The 20138-nt window shown below is 37.8% G+C and overlaps 2 protein-coding genes across 10 annotated transcripts in view; one reads left to right on the forward strand and one right to left on the reverse strand.

The window, feature by feature from the left end:
* Positions 1-2648: 2648 nt before the first annotated feature.
* Positions 2649-8583, reverse strand: CHCHD7 (coiled-coil-helix-coiled-coil-helix domain containing 7). 6 transcript variants are annotated; one of them, XM_008522556.2, is made up of 5 exons: positions 8378-8496; positions 6747-6845; positions 5412-5481; positions 3831-3929; positions 2649-2783 (listed from the first exon to the last, which is right to left on the reverse strand). In XM_008522556.2, exons 3-5 carry the CDS (start codon positions 5463-5465, stop codon positions 2679-2681), a joined length of 258 nt encoding a protein of 85 aa, XP_008520778.1. In that variant the 5' UTR covers positions 5466-5481; positions 6747-6845; positions 8378-8496; the 3' UTR covers positions 2649-2678. The 6 variants fall into 6 exon arrangements, with proteins under 6 accessions (XP_008520778.1, XP_070486661.1, XP_008520777.1 ...); XM_070630560.1 differs by having other exon boundaries at positions 3831-3973; positions 8378-8494; XM_008522555.2 differs by lacking the exon at positions 6747-6845 and having other exon boundaries at positions 8378-8583.
* Positions 8584-8846: 263 nt separating this feature from the next.
* PLAG1 (PLAG1 zinc finger) overlaps positions 8847-20138 on the forward strand; it is a 49499-nt gene continuing 38207 nt past the window's right edge. For 3 of the 4 annotated variants that reach the window (XM_070630590.1, XM_070630592.1, XM_070630594.1), the window contains exon 1: positions 8851-9093. The gene's annotated coding sequence lies outside the window, so the exon portion shown is untranslated. Of the gene's footprint in view, positions 9094-20138 lie in introns of all 4 variants that reach the window. The other variant, XM_070630591.1, reaches the window with a different exon arrangement.

A 20138-nucleotide genomic window follows, 5' to 3' on the forward strand; every position in this document is an offset into this window, starting at 1 on the left:
ACATATCCAAGAAGAAACGAATGCCCACACAAAAATTTGTACACAAATGTTCAAGAAACAGCATGACTCATAATAGCCAGAAAGTGGAAACAACCCAAATACCTATCCATCAACTGATGGATAAATAAAATATGGCATATCCATATGACGGAATGTTATTCAGCAATAAAAAGGAATGAAGTGCTGATACAAGCAATATGAACGAACCTTGAAAACGTTAGGCGAAGTGAAAGAAGTTACAAAAGACCACATATTCTATGGTTCCATTTATATAAATGCCCAGAACAGGCAATTCTAGAGGCAGAAAGTAGATTGGCAGTTGCCTAAGTGCTGGGGAGGTGGGGAGGAAGGATGGTGTTAGGGGGAAATGGAGAATGTGCTAATGGAAACAAGGCTTCTTTCTGGGACCATGAGTGTGTTCTAAAATCAACTGTGGTGATGGATGTACGACTGTCAATATACTAAAACCCACTGTATTGTACACTTTAAATAGATGATTTATATGGCATATCCATTGCACCTCAATAAAGTTACTATTTAAAAAAAAAAAGCTAGGCCAGGACAGTTACCAGATGAATGTTGATACTGGTATGTACATTTAAAGAGGTGACAATAAAATTCCAAACTTTTAAGTAAGCATCCTTAAAACTGCCCAAGCACTTTTCATACAAGTACATATTAATTTCTTGTCAGGTCCTATTTTAATGCACCATTTTTAGAGCAATCAATACAAGTCAAAGAATTTCTGAAACAATCCATCTTTCATTGAAATAGAATCACTTTTGTTGTTGGGGTTTTTTTTTAGGCGAGGAAGATTGGCCCTGAGCTACTATCTGTTGCCAATCTTCCTCTTTTTGCTTGAGGAAGATTGTTGCTGAGCTAACATCTGTGCCAATCTTCCTCCACGCTGTATGTGGGATGCTACCACAGCATGGTTTGATGAGCAGTGTGTAGATCTGTGCCTGGGATCTGAACCCTTGAACCCTGGGCCACCAAAGTGGAGCACATGAACTTAACCACTACACTACCGGGCTGGCCTCTAGAACCACATTTAACAATCAAGGTCATATGGCTTAAACATGTCTGACCTGGGTTTTGGACTAAGACCAATGAGATGGATAGTCTGTTGTCAGCAGCCATTAAAATAATACTCTTGATCCAGGACCAGATGAAGAAAAGGAACACAAACTATTTGTTTTCATTGATTTTCTAGTACACACGACATCTTATTAAGTAATGTCTTTTGTAAAACTACTCCACAAACAAACTGGATTTAAAAAAGTGGTGGGTATAACAGCTGCCACACAATCTCCAGTCATCACGCTGAATATTCTTTCTTGTATGATAAAATTGAGCTCAAGTTTCATCCCAGTGTCGAGTCCACCTGATGAACCACCATACCCTCCCCTGCCCATATCATCCCACAAATAGAAATCCTACTTCTAAGAGAAGCATCTTTTTTTTTTTCCATTACCATGGTTCAAGAACTAAAACTATGCCTTCAGGTTATCCAAAATTTATGGATTTTAGTCACAGAATCCTTTAACTAAGCCTTTCCTCAAAGAAAACCAGTTCTTTTGCACGCCATTTACTTAAGACAAACTTCCCACATCCCTGCTTCCCCACCTAGTGAATGGACTAACCTACTTAAACGAGGATGAGTGAGTGAAATAAGGACAGAGATCTTAGTAATGAGCCCGGGATGTGAGACCCCCTACACATCTACCCTCAACTTACCTTGCCAGTCTTCTCTTCTCTTCTTCCACACCTCCACCCACCTTAAAGTCTAGGTGGAAGGTCTAGAGACTACTCTCCAAATCTGGCTCAAGCTTTCCTTCCACCATGTTGTTGCCCACATCATTTCTCTTCCTTGGAAACACAGCCTTCCTTTCACCCCCAGTCAGTCTTTACTTGTTCACATCTTACCTTTCTTTCAAGACCCAGCTGAACTCCTCATGTGGCCTTTCCTAACATTCCTCTACCTTCATAAGTAACATAAACTCAGTGACACAGCACTGCCAGCAGTGGCATATCAACATTTGGCACTGAGAACAAACACAAAGGACACAGGGATAACTTAATTTCGTCTCCCCCTGTAGAATTTTAGATCTGTCTGGGTAAGGCCTGTAAGGTCTTAGAAGATTACAGTAATCGTTTATTAAAAATGTTCATCTGCGGGGCCGGCTCCATGGCCGAGTAGTTAAGTTCGTGTGCTCCGCTGTGGCAGCCCAGGGTTCGGATCCCAGGTGCGGACATGGCACCGTCAGGCCACGTTGAGGCGGCGTCCCACATCCCACAACTAGAAGGACCTGCAACTAAGATATACAACTATGTATCAGGGGGGTTTGGGAAATAAAGCAGAAAAAAAAAAAAAAAAGATTGGCAACAGTTGTTAGCCCAGGTGCCAATCCTTAAAAGAAAAAAAAAAATGTTCATCTGCAGAGAAAGACAAACTCTGTATGATTCTACTCATATGTGGAAGATAAACAAATCCAGGGACAAAGAGAACAGATTAGTGGTTACCAGGGGGAAGGGGGATAGGGAGTGGGCACAAAGGGTGAAGATGACTGACAAATAATAATGTATAACTGAAATTTCACATTGTTGTAAACTAACACAACCTCAATAAAAAAAAAATATTCATCTGCTTCTAAGTTAAACAATTTTAATGCAAACATTCAATATGGCATCTTTCCCATTGCTCCCAAGATTTCATCTCTTTCTGCTGCTGTAGGCATAGATGGCTTCACTCCATTCTGTCTTCTCTGGATCATGATAGAGTTCTGTGTGTAGGCATAAACAAAGAAGAAACAAAAATCAGTCATGTATTAAATTCTAATCATTTGCCAGTAATTTGATATTGCTTCCTCAATAAGGAAATTCTAAAAACCAAGTTTAAAAAAAACCAAAAAACTAATTCTAGGACTCTAGATAATGTTTTCAAACTATTAATAATTAAATAGCAGTGATTATCCCCATAGGAATATGTTAACAGTAACTGGGATGGGGATATACCGTTTAACTACAAGAGCACAAAAGTACAGTCCACCAAGAAAAGCTACTGAGTAACTGCTAAACGAAACCAACAGTTAATTTAGCAGAGGGAGTGGAAGTGGCTGGATCCAGTGCTCAGATAAACAAAAATTACAAAACAATGTCTCAAGAAAAATGGGGCCATTTTAACTACCATGGGTGGTGGCAGGGGAGGAGGAGGAAGAAATGGAAGCTTAATATGTGTTACGACACAGCAAGTTATCCACTCTGTTCATGTCTAGGAAAGCTAAAATGATAACAGGGTTATTGTTTTAGGGCTGCAGATACTTACACACCCAGGAAGAGCCAGCTGTTAGAACGGCACTTTTTTTTTTTTTTTAAATGTTTAAGTTTTGTGGGGATTTTTTGCTGGGAAAGATTCACTCTGAGCTAACATGTGTTGACAATCTTCCTCTTCTGTTTTTTCTCCCGAAAGCCCCAGTGTACAGTTGTACATTCTAATTGTAAGTACTTCCAGTTCTTCTCTGTGAGCTGCCACTGTGGCTACTGACAGACAAGTGGTGTGGTTTCTGCACTAGGAACAGAACCTGGGCTGCCGAACTTTAACTACTAGGCACTCGGGGCTGGCTCCAGAACTGCACTCTTATATCCTGGAGTAGGATGAGGCAGCTAACAAGAGCTCTCAAGGACCCGTTAGGGCACACAGAGGAAAAGGTCAAAAGTGAAGTTTCCTACAGCCATCACAAACGAAGGATTGGGGGTACTGACTAATTTCAGGCTTCAGTTTCAAGCCTAAGAGACGATTTTTAACACAAAGCTAACCAAGCTAGGCTTACCCAGAATTTCCGGCAGTTTTTGTACTTCAAGAAGTAAGTGGAACAGCTTTCCCTGTCATAGTTATTTTCATCCATACATCTGGTAGAAGCATCAGATTCCTTAAATATGTAAGATAGGCATCATTTAAGAGGTGGAATGGGATCTAAAAAAAAAACGAACAAACTTCTGAAGCTGTTTTCCCCCAGAAGAGACAATATGACAATTCCTTTTTGTTCATTTTAATGAACAAAAACTGAATTATCTTTCCAACTATCCCAGCATTCATTCTGCTCAGAGCAGACATCTTCCTTTTCAGTCTGGGTCAGTTTTCTGAATATCCGATCACAGGAACTTGAGCTGAACGCTGACTGAGATCATTTATCCCAGTAATCATTTAACAAAGAAGTGATGCAAGGCACACTGTGCTCAAAATCACTGCTGCTCAGTGAGAGCAGGAACCCATCTCCTAACTCACAGTGCAGCACTCCAGCACTCCCAAGTTCGCACTGTGACTGCAGTGTTTGATGTTAAGCTGGTTTCAAGATCCTCAGTAACTCACTAATAACCGGTCTACATCAAGGCAACTTAAATTAACACCATTCATCTCAATGCATTTTAGGCTATCATTTACTCCATTATGCAAGTAAATACACTATTATGTAAGCCATTTTAATAGATAACATTAATATCACTTCAAAACCAAAGTGAGCAACACAAGGTTATGAGTTTAAAGGAGGGTAGCTGCCATTTGAAAATTAAATTTAAGCTGTCTGAACTGGAAGTACATTGGATAACAAACTTGGAAGTACATTGGATAACAAACTTCCAGATGAAAGGGATGATTCTGAGAGGTCATCTAAAGGAAAGCTGTAACTGAAGGGGTAGTACTTTGCTTCATAGATCTAACAAACACAATTTATCTAAAGAGACAATAAAGCTGTTGAAATGGATCTAATATGCAAAACAAAGCTAAACTCCTAGGCCAAATACCTAATGAATGCGTAAATCTGGATGAAGTATATAGGATCTGGGAATATAATTTTCATAGCACCAGTCTGATGACTGCACTATTCAAGGATGACAAAGGCATAGGTGAGTATTGCTAGTCATATCAAATAAACGCCAATAAGAGTTTACTATTACAACAAAATATTTTGTTTATATTTGTGAACACCTTTAGGCATTAAATAGGCTAAGTCTATTACGAGTCCCTTATTCTCAGCCAGGTTGTCTCAAAGACATGATGCAATTTTGCTGTTAGAACATAAATTTCAGTGACAGTTTAAAAATATCATACTTCCCAACTTTCCATGTTTGGAATAAAGATTTTCCTCAGTGTTACATATTCCTGTCTGGTATTACAGTGACAACGAAATGCTTGCAGGTTATACTAATAAAGGACATTTAAAAGAGGTGAACCTTTGTTAGCTAAATTATGAATATCTAAAAATGCTCTAGTGAAATAAGGATATGCTGGCCAGGAATATTTTTTGTACAAAAATAACTTTATTCAAGAACTGCAGAAACAGTTGCCCACAAAATCAGAAGTAGCCTGTTTTTCCAACTTAACACTCATGAAAATTAAAAGCAAACCACCTTACCGACAAGCAAGGATTTATGTCAGGATCTCTCAGCCTCCGTGTGACCATGGGCATCCTAGTAGTCTTCTTACTACAGGTAGATGTTGGGGAAAACAGTTATACAGTGGATGACAGAAAATAAATCAATAAATCTCATTAGCCCCATAAGTACTTGAAAAATTAATTTTGGCTTAATCATTATCTAGTGAGGAATTTCACGCATTCTCTGTACTTTGAGAATAAAGACTTGGATGTGTTTTTCCTTTGCATTGCCAGGGTGCCTCAGCACGAAGGCCATACTTAAATGCATCTACTGAAATTCTATTATAATGTCCAGAAAGAAAGGTAATTCAGCTATAATTCAGTTTTAGTTTATTATTTCTAAAAGTCAAACAATTCTTAGTTTTAAAGGTAAAGTACATTTGACAGCATGCACTCTAACGTTACCTACTTATTATACACTGATCGGCATACAAAATAAAAGCGTGGAATAATTTAGTACAACTTAACTTTAGCAGAAACATTTGTTAACTAAAAGACCTGAAATGCCTACTCTTTGGCCAGCCCTGGGGTGACCAATAAACCAAAAAACAAAGTTTTGCTTAGTTGACATTTTGAAAAGTTAAAAAAAAAAATTTGAAACTTTACTTCCAACGGCAAGCTCTATTTAATTAATAATTCCCTGGGTTGAAGGAAGTCAGGGAATGCTACTGTGGTTCATTAATAGTCCAACTCAAGCCTTACAGATATAGCTCTGCAGAAATCTTTATTGATTAAAGATGATCACAGTTCCCCAGGAGCCAATCAGTGATTCCAAGTCAAGCCATATACTCATACAACAGGTATGTCAACTATATCCCAGGACAATTGCTTTTTCTAACGGAATTTAACTGACATCACTATCCCTATTATCTTCAAACATATGTCATAGAAAGGAACTAAAAGAGAAAATTTAAAAAAACCAAGTCAACCAACGGTTAATTATTTCACTTATAACAAAAATTATAAGTGATTTTTTTTTGTTTCACTATATTGGTGTACAATTGATAAGCCACCCACAAATACTTTTAAGTGCTCTACACTAAGTTTAAGGAGTTGATTTAACTTGTACCCCTGAAGCCTGCTCTAGCTTAATCATCTTCCACCTAAAGATTGAAGGAGAAGCCAGCAAATAACGTAGTATGACCTACAAAATGCCACTGAATAAAAAACAGCATCAATCAGTATAACTAGACATAGGTCATAACTTTTGTATGAAATGGTTTCTACTTTCCTTGCCCAAGATGGGACCACCGAAAAAAGTACCAGTCACGTTAGGAGAAATAAAGTACATTCAGGAAAAACAATCAAACCTACAAGCTCTTGAAAAGTGGAGGTATTCTCAATCAAGAGTCACCTAGTTCAGTTTCTTCTATTATGGGAAAAATCAGGACGTCGAAGCTAAAGGAGATCGACCTTTGCAAAGAAGGACAGAAAAAAGTTTAGGCATTCTGGGGTCCTTTAACTTTCAGTACTCACTAAGTAACCTTTTTATTTTATGATTTTTATTGAATACATGAATATACCTAGCTAAGAGAAACATCTTAACAAAAAGGAAATTCAAGATGCTGTTTAATTATATCTAAAAGCTTCTTCCTCTGCTGAACACAATTCTTTCGCAAGCTTGACTTCTTCCTAAGAGATGATGGTACTCAGTACACTCACAGCCCTCTCTTTTACATCTGTCCTGCGATATGAGAACACAGAATCCTACTTAGCTGTTCATATTCCTTGGATATAATCTCAACAATGATCAGACACAGACAAAACTCAGGTTGCGTGCCTTACACGAAAGTATTCTACTCTGCATTTTATTATCATCGTTAGTCAGGAGTTCTTTAAAAATAACACCTGGGGAACATCACATATAGCCGAATCAGATTTGCTGCATGAGTTTATTCACATCTCATTTCCTTTCCCTTTCGGATTCTAAAAACAAGTCAATCTAAGTTTGGACTTCCGAATGTCACCTTCTTTGCATGAATCCTCAAGTGTTAGCTGGAAATGAAGAGGAAATGTCAATTTGCAGTGAGAAGCGGGGCTGAAGGGCAAGATCGAGTGTTCCGCTAGAGAGGCCTTATCTACTTACTTTCCGAAGGTACTAAACAAATATTACAAAGCTCTACTTGCAGAGGATGGCCACGAAGAAACCAAAGAATTGAGGGAGTGCGTGCAAAAGCACAGCACATTTGAGAAGTAACTCGATAATCTTCTTCAAAGGGCAAACTGCTTAAAAAAGTATTTCTTTATTTCCCATCCAGCTGTTCACGTCCTCACTCTCCAAGCAGCTTTGAAAGGGAAGGGGGAAGGGAACGTTACTGAACACGTCCATCCCACACGCTGCTCAGAGCCGAGGCAGGGTCTGGGGCTCTCATAAAACGCAGATGCAACTATCGGGAAGCTCAAACTCGTCAAGCGAGAACCTAAAGCTCTTAACCCACTGCTGGGTGCAGAGAGGCGGGGCAGAGAGGCAGGGTCAGGAAGTCAGGGTGGCACAATGGAGGGGGGCAGGGAAGTCGAATAGAGAAACTGGAGACGCGAGTCTGAGGCCTAGCTGCCCGCCGCGATGCTGCCTGTCCGTTTAACGGTGGACGGCGGGCACAGGTGAACACACCTTGCTTTGACCTTCTACGGCGCCAAAAGGGTCGGAGCCGAGGGAAATGCAGGACACTAGGCGTAGGAGTAGGTAGGTAGGCTTCAAGGGCCTGGAAGGAGGGGAAGGAAGAGCTAGGGGTGCCCAGGCAGGGGTCACCTTCCACGCCCCCGGCCCGAATAAACCCTTGTCGCGGGGAGGAGGAGCGACGGGAAGGGGCCCGCGCGGAGGCAAGGCCTGCTGGAAACGACTCCATGCCGAAGTGGTGGATACGGGCCCCGCGGCGGCCTGGCTGCGCCCTTCTCTTCCCGCATCCCTGCAGCCGCCGCGGACGGAAGGGAGGGGGACCACTCACCTCGGGCTGCCGCTTCTCCAGCGCCCAGGCCGTCTCCAGCTCCAAACACGTCAATGGCTCACGCAGCTGGACCTTAAGTAGCGCGCATCCCAACGTGCTGCCCCCGCTCCCCGGCGGCCGCCGGCCCAATCGGCGAGCGCCGGCGCCAGACTGACAGCCGAGCTAAGGCCTTGCGCGGCGGCGGCGGGCGGGTCTCGCCCCGCCCCTAGCTGGCCGGAGGAGGGCCGAGGAGGGAGGAGTGGGCGGAGCGGCGCGCGCGGCCCCGCCCTCTCCCCCGCCCCGCCGCGCCCCTCGCGCCGCGGCCCGCCTCTTAACACTTTGGCTTGACGGGCGGCGCCGCGGACCAATCGACGGGCCCGTCCCTGGCGGCGGCCGCTCCTAGTGGCCGGTCCTGGGGAGGAGCGCGCGCGGAGGGCGGGCGCAGTGGCGGGCGGGGACCGGGGGCGGGCCGGCGGGAGGCGGGGGCGGCGGCCGAGGAGGCCGGGGGAGGCGGCGGTGGGCGCGACGTCGGCGGCGGCGGCGGCGGCGGCGGCGGCAGCTGCAAGTTGGGCTGCAGGGGCAGCGCATACACTACAATGGCTGCTGGAAAGAGGCGTAAGGAAACAATTTCCAGGCCCGCCGCGTCCAGCCCGAAATATGAGAAAAAAATTATTAGAAATTCCGCGGGCGGTGTAAAGGCGGCGGACGGGCCGGAGGGAGGATGTTAAAGCCCCGCGGTGAGTTCTCCCGGGGTCCGGGGCGGCGGAGAGGCGTTTAGCGGGAGAAATATCAGGGTTATTTAAATTATGGGACTAGCCGAGGGGGCAGAGGAGCAGCGGCGGCGGCAGGAGGAGGAAAAGTTTGTGCTACTCACAGCCCCTGCTCAGGACCCCAGAGAGAAAAATAATAATAAAAAATAAAATAAAATAATTAAGCGGGGCTGTGAGGACTCCCGAAGTCGCTTCTGACAGGGCAGGGGGCGATGCGGCTGGAGACCCGAAGGTGAGGTCGGTGGGAAAAAAAAAAACCCCTTTATTCAGGGTCTGGAAAGTTTGAAAAGTTTTCCTCCTCCTCCTCCTCCTCCTCTCTGGTGCTGTGAATATTGTGACAGCGGCAGCGGCAGCAGCGAGAGCGGAAGACATTAGAGACCCGAAAAATAAGGGAAAAATTAATATAAATTCAGTTTTGAGAGTAAAGTCTCCGCATTTTCCACCAAAACATCCCGGGGGAAGGTCGCTTCCCAAAGGGCCTGGCGGAAACCCGCAGTCGGCAATATTTGGGGGGCACTTTGAGTGACTTGGGGTAACTTTGCCCCTTTTTCAAAAGAGGTTTTTCTTTTTTGGAGAAATGAATTTGTTTTTGCCCTTTCCTCAGGTGGGCGAGTTGGGGTCGGGGTGCGGGGTCTGCGGGGAGGTGTGAGCCCTGGATGTGTGGCTGCGAGGGGGGGTAGGGGGAGGGGGTGCTAAATGAAAGCAGGAGATCTGCACAGAGCAGGGACAGCTTGTTGTCAGTATCATAAACAACCAAAATGGAGGGAGAACTCAGGCATATAACCAAATAAAAATTTTTAAAAAATCGCAAAAAATCCCTAAAAATCCGGGATGCTCCCCCTTTTCTCGCTAAAGGTAAAAGTATGAACCGCCTTTCCCCTGAAGTCCATTTTGACTTTGCAGGGACCAAGGAGTTAATATTTATTTATTTTTTAAAACTTTCGAAGGGCAAAAGCCTTTTATAACTCAACCGACAATGAGAAAACGTGAAAATCCGATGCAAGAGAAGGAGGGGGAGGGAGGGGGGAGGTGGTAGTGCAGAAACTGCTAAACTTATTGGTAATGTGGACTGATCTGAGATAAGATAAACACTATATTTGCGATTTTATAACTCTCTTTTAATGATCTTTGCGGTTTTTCTTTTTTTTTTTTTGGTGGAAAAAAAGTGATGCCATTTTCTTAATAGAGTTAATATGTGTGATTGGAAGAATAAACCTTTCCGGCTTTAGATTGCATTTTCGTCGCATTTATGCTTCAGGTTTTGTTAGTGGCTCCCTCCTTTCTTTAAACTGGACTCTACAGAGGAGGGATAGAGAGGTGATGTTGTACAGAGAGACTGGAGAGCAAGACTGGAGCACCTTTTGGGGAGGGGTGGGGAGTTGCTTGGTTTGTCCCTTCCTGACCCGTTTGCTTCACCTGTTCATCCTCAGTAAAGAATGTTAGGCTGAGGTTTTCTGGTTTTATGTATATAAAAGGATGGTGCCTCTTGCATCACGTTGAAGTTAATGGGAAAGTGCTGCTGATGTTGGTTCCACGTGGGATATGGGACAGAGCAGGGCATTTTAAAGGGACAGCTTCTCTTTTCTTATGATTTTCATCACCTACACAGAACCACTGTCTGAGGACCAAAAGCAGAGGTGCTGGGAGGGTGTGGTGATGGAAGAGCCTTCTCTTTCCATTACTCAAGTGCACCCACCTTAGGAGTGATGGAGGGAAAGGAGGAATAAACAAGCTCAACAGAAGATGGATATTGTGTAGATTAGTTTGTATCCAAGCTGTTCTTTTGTGTAACAAGCTCTCCCAGGAACTTTTCATGTTACATTGCTTTGCTTTGGAAGCTGATTTTGGAAGGAATTGTGGAAAAATGGAAATAGTTTAAGGTGTGTGGTGTAATGGTATAGCATTATTGAACAATTATGAATTCTGTGCAGTGAGATCAAAGAGCTGTGTATGCCCATAATGTGATTTTACAGCCATTTTGTAAAAACTGTAAAATACCTAATATTCAATTTGGCTTAAGGTACATTGAGGACTTCTGGTTGAAAACTGCAGACAGAGTGGTGGAGATTCTTTTACACTGTAAGCAGTAGGCATTTCTTTAAGGGAAAAAAAGCACATACACCAACACCATGGAAAGGTTTACATATACCCATTTTTAAAGCCCATCCTATACATCTGCACTAACTCTGCGCCTTTGAAATTAAAAGATTTTAAAATCCTGAAACCCATCAGTTTGCATCTTTTAAGTTGAATTTGTTATTTAACAGGAAATGTTTACTGATCATAAACTACTGTTGACTCTAATGTTTTAGATTTCCATAGTATTTTCAAAATTTAAAATATGTGAGTTGTTAGTTGTACCCAATTTGGGATTAAGGTTAATTTTGAATAGAATTTATTTGTGTTCCATTTTCCACAGGTATATAGAGTTTCTGAAATAAATGCATATTTTCCTTTGTTTTTATGATTTATAGAAGTGGATTAAAATTAGAGCTGGATTTTTAGACTTCTTATACAGAATATTTTTCTTGCCATACTGTACAAACAAATTATTATTTTGAAGTCCATTGTATGTTAACTTGTGTTCGCAGCTGAGCTCTTATCTGCACCTTTCTGTAAATACCTCCATAAGATGTTATGTCGGTGTAGTGTTTGAGTACATCATCTTGTGGTTTATGATTTTGGAAGCAATTACATCTTTCTAAGAACTCATTAAAAAATTAATCCCATGAACTACTGTTAAATCAAAATTGATAGAAAAGTGATTAAACTATCGATGGGGAAGAGAAACTCCCCCCCCCCCCAAAATAATCTTCTGTCCAGGTTTCAGAATGCCATTAATACTTAGAAAATCTTTAAAATTTATCTTACATATTCATTGTATTTTGGCTCAGGACAGTTACATTGACTGTAAGTAGTCAGAATTAGGCTATGTGTTGAAAATAAATGAGACTTTTAGATCTTGAATAGTTGCCACTTTGACAAGCCAGATAGTAGTATCAATACATGCAATTTCTGTAAAAGTGAAGGAAAAGTGTTTCTTCCAGTTATATTAGACCCTTGAGTTATTCAGGTTATTTGGACACTTCAAGTTATGATTAGTTTATTGTCAACATAAATAAAAGTGCTGGTATTGTGATTTTTTTCTCTCTCACAGAGGGTGGTATAAAACTTCATGTTTGGGTTTTACACAACTAGCTACTTGTCTGAATTAGAAAATGCACTCAGAGTGCACAAGTATAAAATCTGTAATTCCTTAGAGAGTCTTATTTAGATAGGGCACAGCACAATATCTAATTTGAATTGGTGGTATTGAGCTTTTTTAATGCCTTGGAAATACTACCTGTTGAACATCGTTTTTCTGAAGCTACTATTAAATGATACCAATCACAGAAATAATCTAACGATACTGTGTACTCAAAATCCTTATTTCAGTTAGAATTAGAGAAACCTCATAGATTGAGATTCTTATTTGAAATTTATATGCCTAATTTTGCGATTTGAAATTCTATAAGGAATTTAGCTGCTGTGGAATATCATTTATAAATGTGGGCTAATACTGATAAAAGTCTATATCTGTATATTTATTGTAAACACAATATTTTAATAAACAGACATCTTACAGCTAAATAAATTAGTGAATTTGCTTTTATCCATATAGTTTAAAAATTTTAAAGATATCCTTTGTGTTTTAATATCATACAAAGATGGGATTTTTTCCCATCATTTTAAACATAATCCTGGTTGTTACTATATACATTTTGGTTAGGTATTCTGGAAATTTTCCTTTCTAAGGATTAAATTGTTATTTGCTAAATTACATGTAATGCTCCTGTCCTTGAGATTTGAAAAGCCAGATAACTAAAGCATATATCTATAGCTATCTTTGAAGTTTGTTTCAAAAATCATTTGCCTCTTGAGCTGTGTAATCAAAATATTGGTTCCTTGTAGGAATGTTTCAATACTTTTTATTTAGAATCCTGTTCTTTGGGAAATTAAGATATATGAAAAATTACCTGTTCCACACAGATGCACATACGCATACACACACACACGCGCTCACGCGCGCACATGAAAAAAGAAAAAAGAAGTTTTCCTGAATAACATTACTTGCACTGCCTGGAATACTTGTTCTTCTTGATGTGTTTCCAAATGTATAGGAAATAAATATAAAATTTTTCTCTTTATATTGATAACATCTTAGATTCTTTAGTTAAGTTATATGAGTAAGGGAAGAGTTTCAGAAGAAGGAAAGAACAACTTAATCTGTTCAACACAATCCAAGATAGTGAATATGTTAAAGGTAAAAGGGCTATAAATTGTCCCTTGAGCCATTTTTTAAATGTTTTAAGAACTTGATAAACACCCTTTCTGAAACATCAAATACTTTGAAAATATACCAGTCACTGCAAAAAAACAAAAGTGGACCTTTAATTTCTTTAATTTTAACAGGAATTAATATAGGCAGCATATTGAACCAATTAGTAAGTGTTTAGGTAGCCTTGGAAAAGTATTTACAAATAAGTTAAATGTCAGGCCAGGGTACATCAGACTGATGAATTGTAAAGTTCACTATGATTTTAGAATTCATGCATGGGAATTCTTTTCCATTTTATGATGAGACCACTTTGAAGATAACTAATTTTTACTTTTCATATTTATTTCAGTGCCTAATTTTTTTGGAAAGCCTGAACCTGACATCTACTCTGTTATTACTTTTCATTTATAACAGGACAAGCTTTATATCTCATTAGCAAATTTAATTTTTAAATTTAATTTGAGAAATTAAATGAAACTTTTTAGGTCTTAATATTTTATAAAAGTATTGTGTATTAACATTTGAGATTATGAGAAATATACATGTATGAAAGCCTAGTAGAAATTATTACAGAGGCATAATTTGATTTTTACTTTTAAATCGCTTGGCCTGCTGCCCACTGGTTTGCATTCTACGCATGTGTACACCTGTCCCTGCCTCCTCTTTCCAGGATGGTATTGACAAGGATATGGTGGTGTGAAACTACCAAGGATGCTTTGGCATTTTTGTTTTCTGATTTTGTGTATGTCTTGGTGTTTCTTTTTGTTAAGGTGTTAACATTTTTGCTCTTTTCTTTTTTTGATGCTTATCAGAAAACAAAAATGCATTTTTACAAGAGAGAAATAATATCTCAGTTTTAAAAAGTGAAGTGGTGTGATACTGCATTAAATTTGTTAGTATTTAAAAGTCCCTGGATGTCTTGTAAACAGAGTTACTGCAGGATCATGGTATTAAAACTAACCACAGTGTGTGTTGGGAATTTGAGATGACTACCTAAGGAATGTGTGTACATATGTAAAATGAGTGAATTTAGACAATTATGTCCTGAAATAGAATAAGCAATTTGCTTGAAGTGTTTCCTTGCGTTTTTTTAAGTGAAAACTTTTTCTAATCTAAAAACATAGAAAACCTAGAAATGTGAAGGTGTTAAGAGGCAAAAATGGTGTTTTTATGATGCTTTTTAAAAATCAGAGTTTTAAATAATGAAAGTCTATAAAAAGAACATAAGTATGAACTAAAATGTCCAAAATTGATGGGAAAGAACTAGGTAGATGAGAGTTTTAGAATAAATTAATAATCATGGTAAATTTAAAGTTTGACTTGTGTGAATAATGAATAGCTAACTACAGAGCAAAAATAATAAATTTACCCCCCAAAATGAGAGTGATAACTGGGGTAATCTATAGGAGAGTATTTTTAATACAAATTGCTGTTTTTGTGATAACCTTTTAAAAATAGATTCCCCCAAAGCCTTTCCTCCATATCTTCTTAGATTTGAATTCAACTAAATTAAATTCTAAGAATAATTTGTAGTGGCTGTTTGGAATTCTTTATTTTTAAATAAGGCAAAATGATTTTCTGCTACTTTTTAAAACAGTTTATAAATATTAGTTTAAATGTGTACTTAAGTGAAGTGTTCTGAAAAATCTCAGAAACTAATGAAAATTATTGTCTTCATTCTTCATCAGAAAGTTTAAAATTTTCTGTTAAGTTAATGAAATAAATTTTAAAACCTTGGTCTGAGAACAATGTAGTTTGTGGGCAATTTAGATAATTTCTTATAGACTTAATAACATTTAAAAAGCTTTTCACAAGGTAATGATAAGAACATTCACCAACAAAGTTCTTAATTTCTGAAATGTTTTTAGATATATGCTGACGATTAAAGGAATTTTCTTGTCCATACGTTAATTGGCAATTGATTTTCTGAAGGAGAATCTAGAGCTAGCAGAGTCTTATGTTTGGGAGTACAGGTTTCCTTCAGTTTAGAAAATATTTTGAAGGTAGAGGAGGCATCTGTTCTTAAGGGTGACTGAATCCTCTACATGTTGTGAATTATCTGCCATTGCAGAGTGTAGAACTCTACCTTTTTTAAGTGAGTGACTCATTTTAGACTTTCAGTTATTAAACATTTAAATTATTATCTCAAGCCAGTATTGGAATGGCACATGTGTATACTGATTATGATATCCTACCTTTTAGTTTCTGAATGTGGGAATATTAATTCTCAGATTAAATGTTACAACTGAAGGGCTGCCATCTGACTTTTTAAAAAATTATATCTTTTTAATCAGTAGTTAAACATTAGAGCCTTTAATTTTGAGATACATTTTGGAGACTGTTAAACTAGAAATCAATTAGAGAATGAAGAATTTAGCCACATTGGCTAAAAGGCAAAATTAGAAAATGTTTTAATCAATTTTGTTCATTTGAAGAACATTAGTAAAAAGTTGATTGAATTGTTCTTGATCAGGAGAATTTTAAGAAATTGAATTTAGAAGCTTAAGGTGGTTCAAATGTGCAGGCTCAAAATAACACCAGTTGAATTTTAGTCTGCTAGATTTTCTCAGGGACTTGACTTTATTTTCCTGGATTGTCTTAATGCTGGAATTACATAGAGCCCACATCACTTTTCATCATATCCTAAAAGAGGTATAATAATAGGTTTTATTTTTATCAACTTTAGGCAATGAAATAAAAATACTGTTTTATATAAGAGTACATTATCTTTCCTAGCTACTTTTTGAATTTCCTAAATATAATTTCTTTAACTGTTCCATTCCAAAGAAGGGAAATTAGCTGCTTTACTTTAAAACTAAATTTCTTCTAAATTTGCAGTTTATGGGAGAGTTGTCACTTTATATATTTGGATAAGATCTATTATAACCTTAAAAATAAATGTTAATATGATCAACATATCTGATTGTAAGCTACATCTTAAACATTAACTTATTTTCCTTCCACTTCTAAAATTATTTTCTAAATAAATCTAAGAAAATGTTTTTCATATGTTTTTCTTATTTGTTATTGTCTGAGGTGATTTAATTGGGTAAAATCTCAATCTTGGTAATATTTCTTTTCTAATATTAACAGTATTTTATTTGAAAATCACTATTCAAATGCATAGGGTTTCAAGCGCTAAAATAGAATGAGACATATAATAAAATAGGTAGGTTAATTATATCCAATCCTAGAAGCAGCCTTAGTAGTTCTTATTTGGAAGAGTTTAACAGGTTTCAAAGAAAGAAACTGCTTGGGACTATAGGGCACACCTCTAACAGCAGTTAGTGATATTTTATGCTTTTCTTTGTCTGTTTCATAAAATTTGAGCATCTTCAGAGCTACTGTCGTGTAAACACATAACTGATTTCATTATGCCCTTTGTAAAGTACATTTATCAGATTTAGCTTTTAATGTAATTTCTTTTAGTCTAAGGAAAAGGTACAGGACAGGTATTCTTTAGCAATAGTTTGGTGTACATCAATTTTAGAAGATATTACATGTAAAACATATTATCGTAATTGTTCACCCAAATGAAAATGAAAGTAAACTATCAAGTAATACATTTAATTAAACAGAGAATAAAGGTTTTAAATATTCAACTAGGTAACTTGATGTACTGCTGAAATATAGAGAATTTTAATTGAATGTTATTTTTGTATCTAAATCTATTTTTGTATGCCTAGAAGTTTGTAAACAAAGTGAATACATATAAAAGTCTGGCAGTTTGGAGAAGTTCCTAAACGTCTATTCTTTGACAGTTAATGAAAATATGTTTTTCAAATACAGGGGCAAAATAACTTCAAAAATCATAATCTATTCGGTTATTGCAGTTATTTTTCAAAGAAAAATGGTGATGAATGGGTTAGTACTGTTTTTATTTACATCAGTTGAATATCTATTATATTTGAAATTTTTAATCATTAAGCATTTAATACTCCTAGACATATTGTAGTTTTTTTTAAAGTAGTGTCATACATCATTATAACCTAGTTAAGATAGTTATTTTAAAATTTTAACTGCTTTTATTTAATAAGAGCATTCCTATTTCCAAGATCATGTTATTCTTAAAAGAAGTTCCTGTCTTGAAGCACTTTTAATCATAGCTTGGGTTATCTTTTTAAATATCTACTAGACTTTCCTTGTTTCTTGAGGGTAGTCATTTATCGCTATGAAGTTCCCTTTTAAAACTGCTTTTGCTGCATCTCATAGATTTTGGTATGTTCCGTTTCCGTTGTCATTTGTCTGAAGGTATTTTTTGACTTTTTCTTTGACCTGTTGGTTGTTCAGTAGCATGTTCAGTAGCATGTTGTTTAATTGCCACATGTTTCTGAATTTTCCAGTTTTCTTCACGTAATTAATTTCTAGTTTCCTATCATTGTGGTCAGAAAAGATGTTTGATATGATTTCAGTCCTCTTAAATTTATTGAGACTTGTTTTGTGGCCTAAGATATGATCTATCTTGGAAAATGTTCCATGTGCACTTAAGAATGTGTATTCTCTTGCTTTTGGATGGAATGTTCTGTACATATCAGTTAGGTCCATCTGGTCATACCTGTTATTTAAGGCTGATGTTTCCTTATTGATTTTCTGTCTGGATGATCTATCCATTGATGTTAAGTGGGATATGAAGTCCCCTACTATTATTGTATCACTGTCTATCTCTCCCTTTAGGTCTGTTAATAATTTGCTTTATATATTAAAGTGCTCCTTTGTTGGGTGCATAAATATTTACAAATGTTATATGTTCTTGTTCAAATATACAATCTAGCTTTACACTTCAAGGAACTAGAAAAAGAACAAATGAAGTTCAAAGTTAGTAGAAGGAAGGAAATAAAAAAGATTAGAGCAGAAATAAATGGAATAGAGATTAAAAAGACAATAGAAAAGATCAATGAGAGTAAGAGTTGGTCTTAGTCTTTTCTCTTGAAAAGAGAAACAAAATTGACAAGGCTTTAGCTAGACTCACCAAGAAAAAAAGAGAGAGGACTCAAATACATAAAATCAGAAATGGAAGAGGACATGTTATAACTGATACCACAGAAATACAAGGGATTATAAGAGGCTACTGTGAACAATTATACACCAACCAATTGGACAGCCAAAAGAAATGGTTAAATTCTTAGAAACATACAACCTGGACCGTATCCTATGAAGTAGAAAATCTAAACAGACCAATTACCAGTAAGAAGATTGAATCAGTAATCAAAAACCTCCCAAAAAGCAAAAGTCAAGGACCAAATGGCTTCACTGGTGAACTCTACCAAACAGAGAAAAATGAATACCAAGCCTTCTGAAACTCTTACAAAAAATAGAAGAGGAGGGAACTTTTCCGAACTTAGTTTACAAGGCCAGCATTATCCTGATACCAAAACCAGACAAGGATGCTGCAAGAAAAGAAAATTACAAGTCAATATCCCTGATGAACATAGATGTAAAAATCCTCAACGAAATATTAGCAGACTGAACTCAGCAATATATTAAAAGGGTCATACACCGTGATCAAGGGGGATTCATTCCAGAGATGCAAGGATGGTTCAACATATGCAAACAGTGAATTTGATACACCACATTAACAAAAGGATAAAAATCATCATCATCTCAATAGATGCAGAAAAAGCATTTGACAAAATTCAATATCCACTTACGATAAAAACTGTCTACAAAGTGGGTATAGAGGGAATGTACCTCAACATAATAAAGGCCATGTATGAGAAGCCCACAGCTAACATCATACGCAACAGTGAAAAGCTTTCACTGTTGGATAAGATAAGGAACATGACAAAGATGCCCACTTTTGCCACTTTTATTCATCATAGCATTGGAAGTCCTAGCCAGAGCAATGAGGCAAGAAAAAGGAATAGAGGCATGCCTGAGACATATTGTGGGTTAGATTCCAGACCACCACAATAAAGCAAATCCTGCAATAAAGCCAGTCACACGAATTTTTTACTTTTCCAGTGCAAGTAAAAGTTATGTTTCCCCTATACTGTAGTCTGTTAAGTGTGCAATAGCATTGTGTTTAAAAAAAAAAAACAATGTACATACCTTAATTTAAAAATACTTTCTTGTTAAATGTGCCATCGTCTGAGCCTTCAGCGAGTCATAATATTTTTGCTATTGGTGGGTCATGTAAAAAATGCAGTATCTGTGAAGTGCAGTAAGGCAAAGCACAAAATAACAAGGTATACCTGTACACAGGAGTCTGTTGCATTTATATACACTAATAATGAACTATCAGAAGGATAAATTAAGAAAACAATCCCATTTACAGTTGCATCAAAAAGAGTAATATACCTAGGAAGGAATTTAACCAAAGAGGTGAAGACCTGTATTTTGAAAACTACAAGATATGAAGAAATTGAAGAAGACACAAATAAATGGAAAGATGTTTTGTGCTCATGGATTGGAAGAATTAATATTGCTAAAATGTCCATACAACCCAAAGCAGTATACAGATTCAATGCAATCCCTATCAAAATTCCAATGGCATGTTTTCCACAGAAATAGATCAAACAATCCTAAAATTTATATGGAACCGTAAAAGACCCCGAATAGCCAAGCAATCTTGAGAAAGAACAAAGCTGAAGGCATCACACTCTCTGATTTCAAGCTATATTATGAAGCTATAGTAATTAAAACCGTATGGTATTGGCATAAAAACAGACACACAGATCTGTGGAACAAAATAGAG

Source organism: Equus przewalskii, chromosome 8, assembly GCF_037783145.1.
Source record: "Equus przewalskii isolate Varuska chromosome 8, EquPr2, whole genome shotgun sequence".
NCBI lineage: Eukaryota > Metazoa > Chordata > Mammalia > Perissodactyla > Equidae > Equus > Equus przewalskii.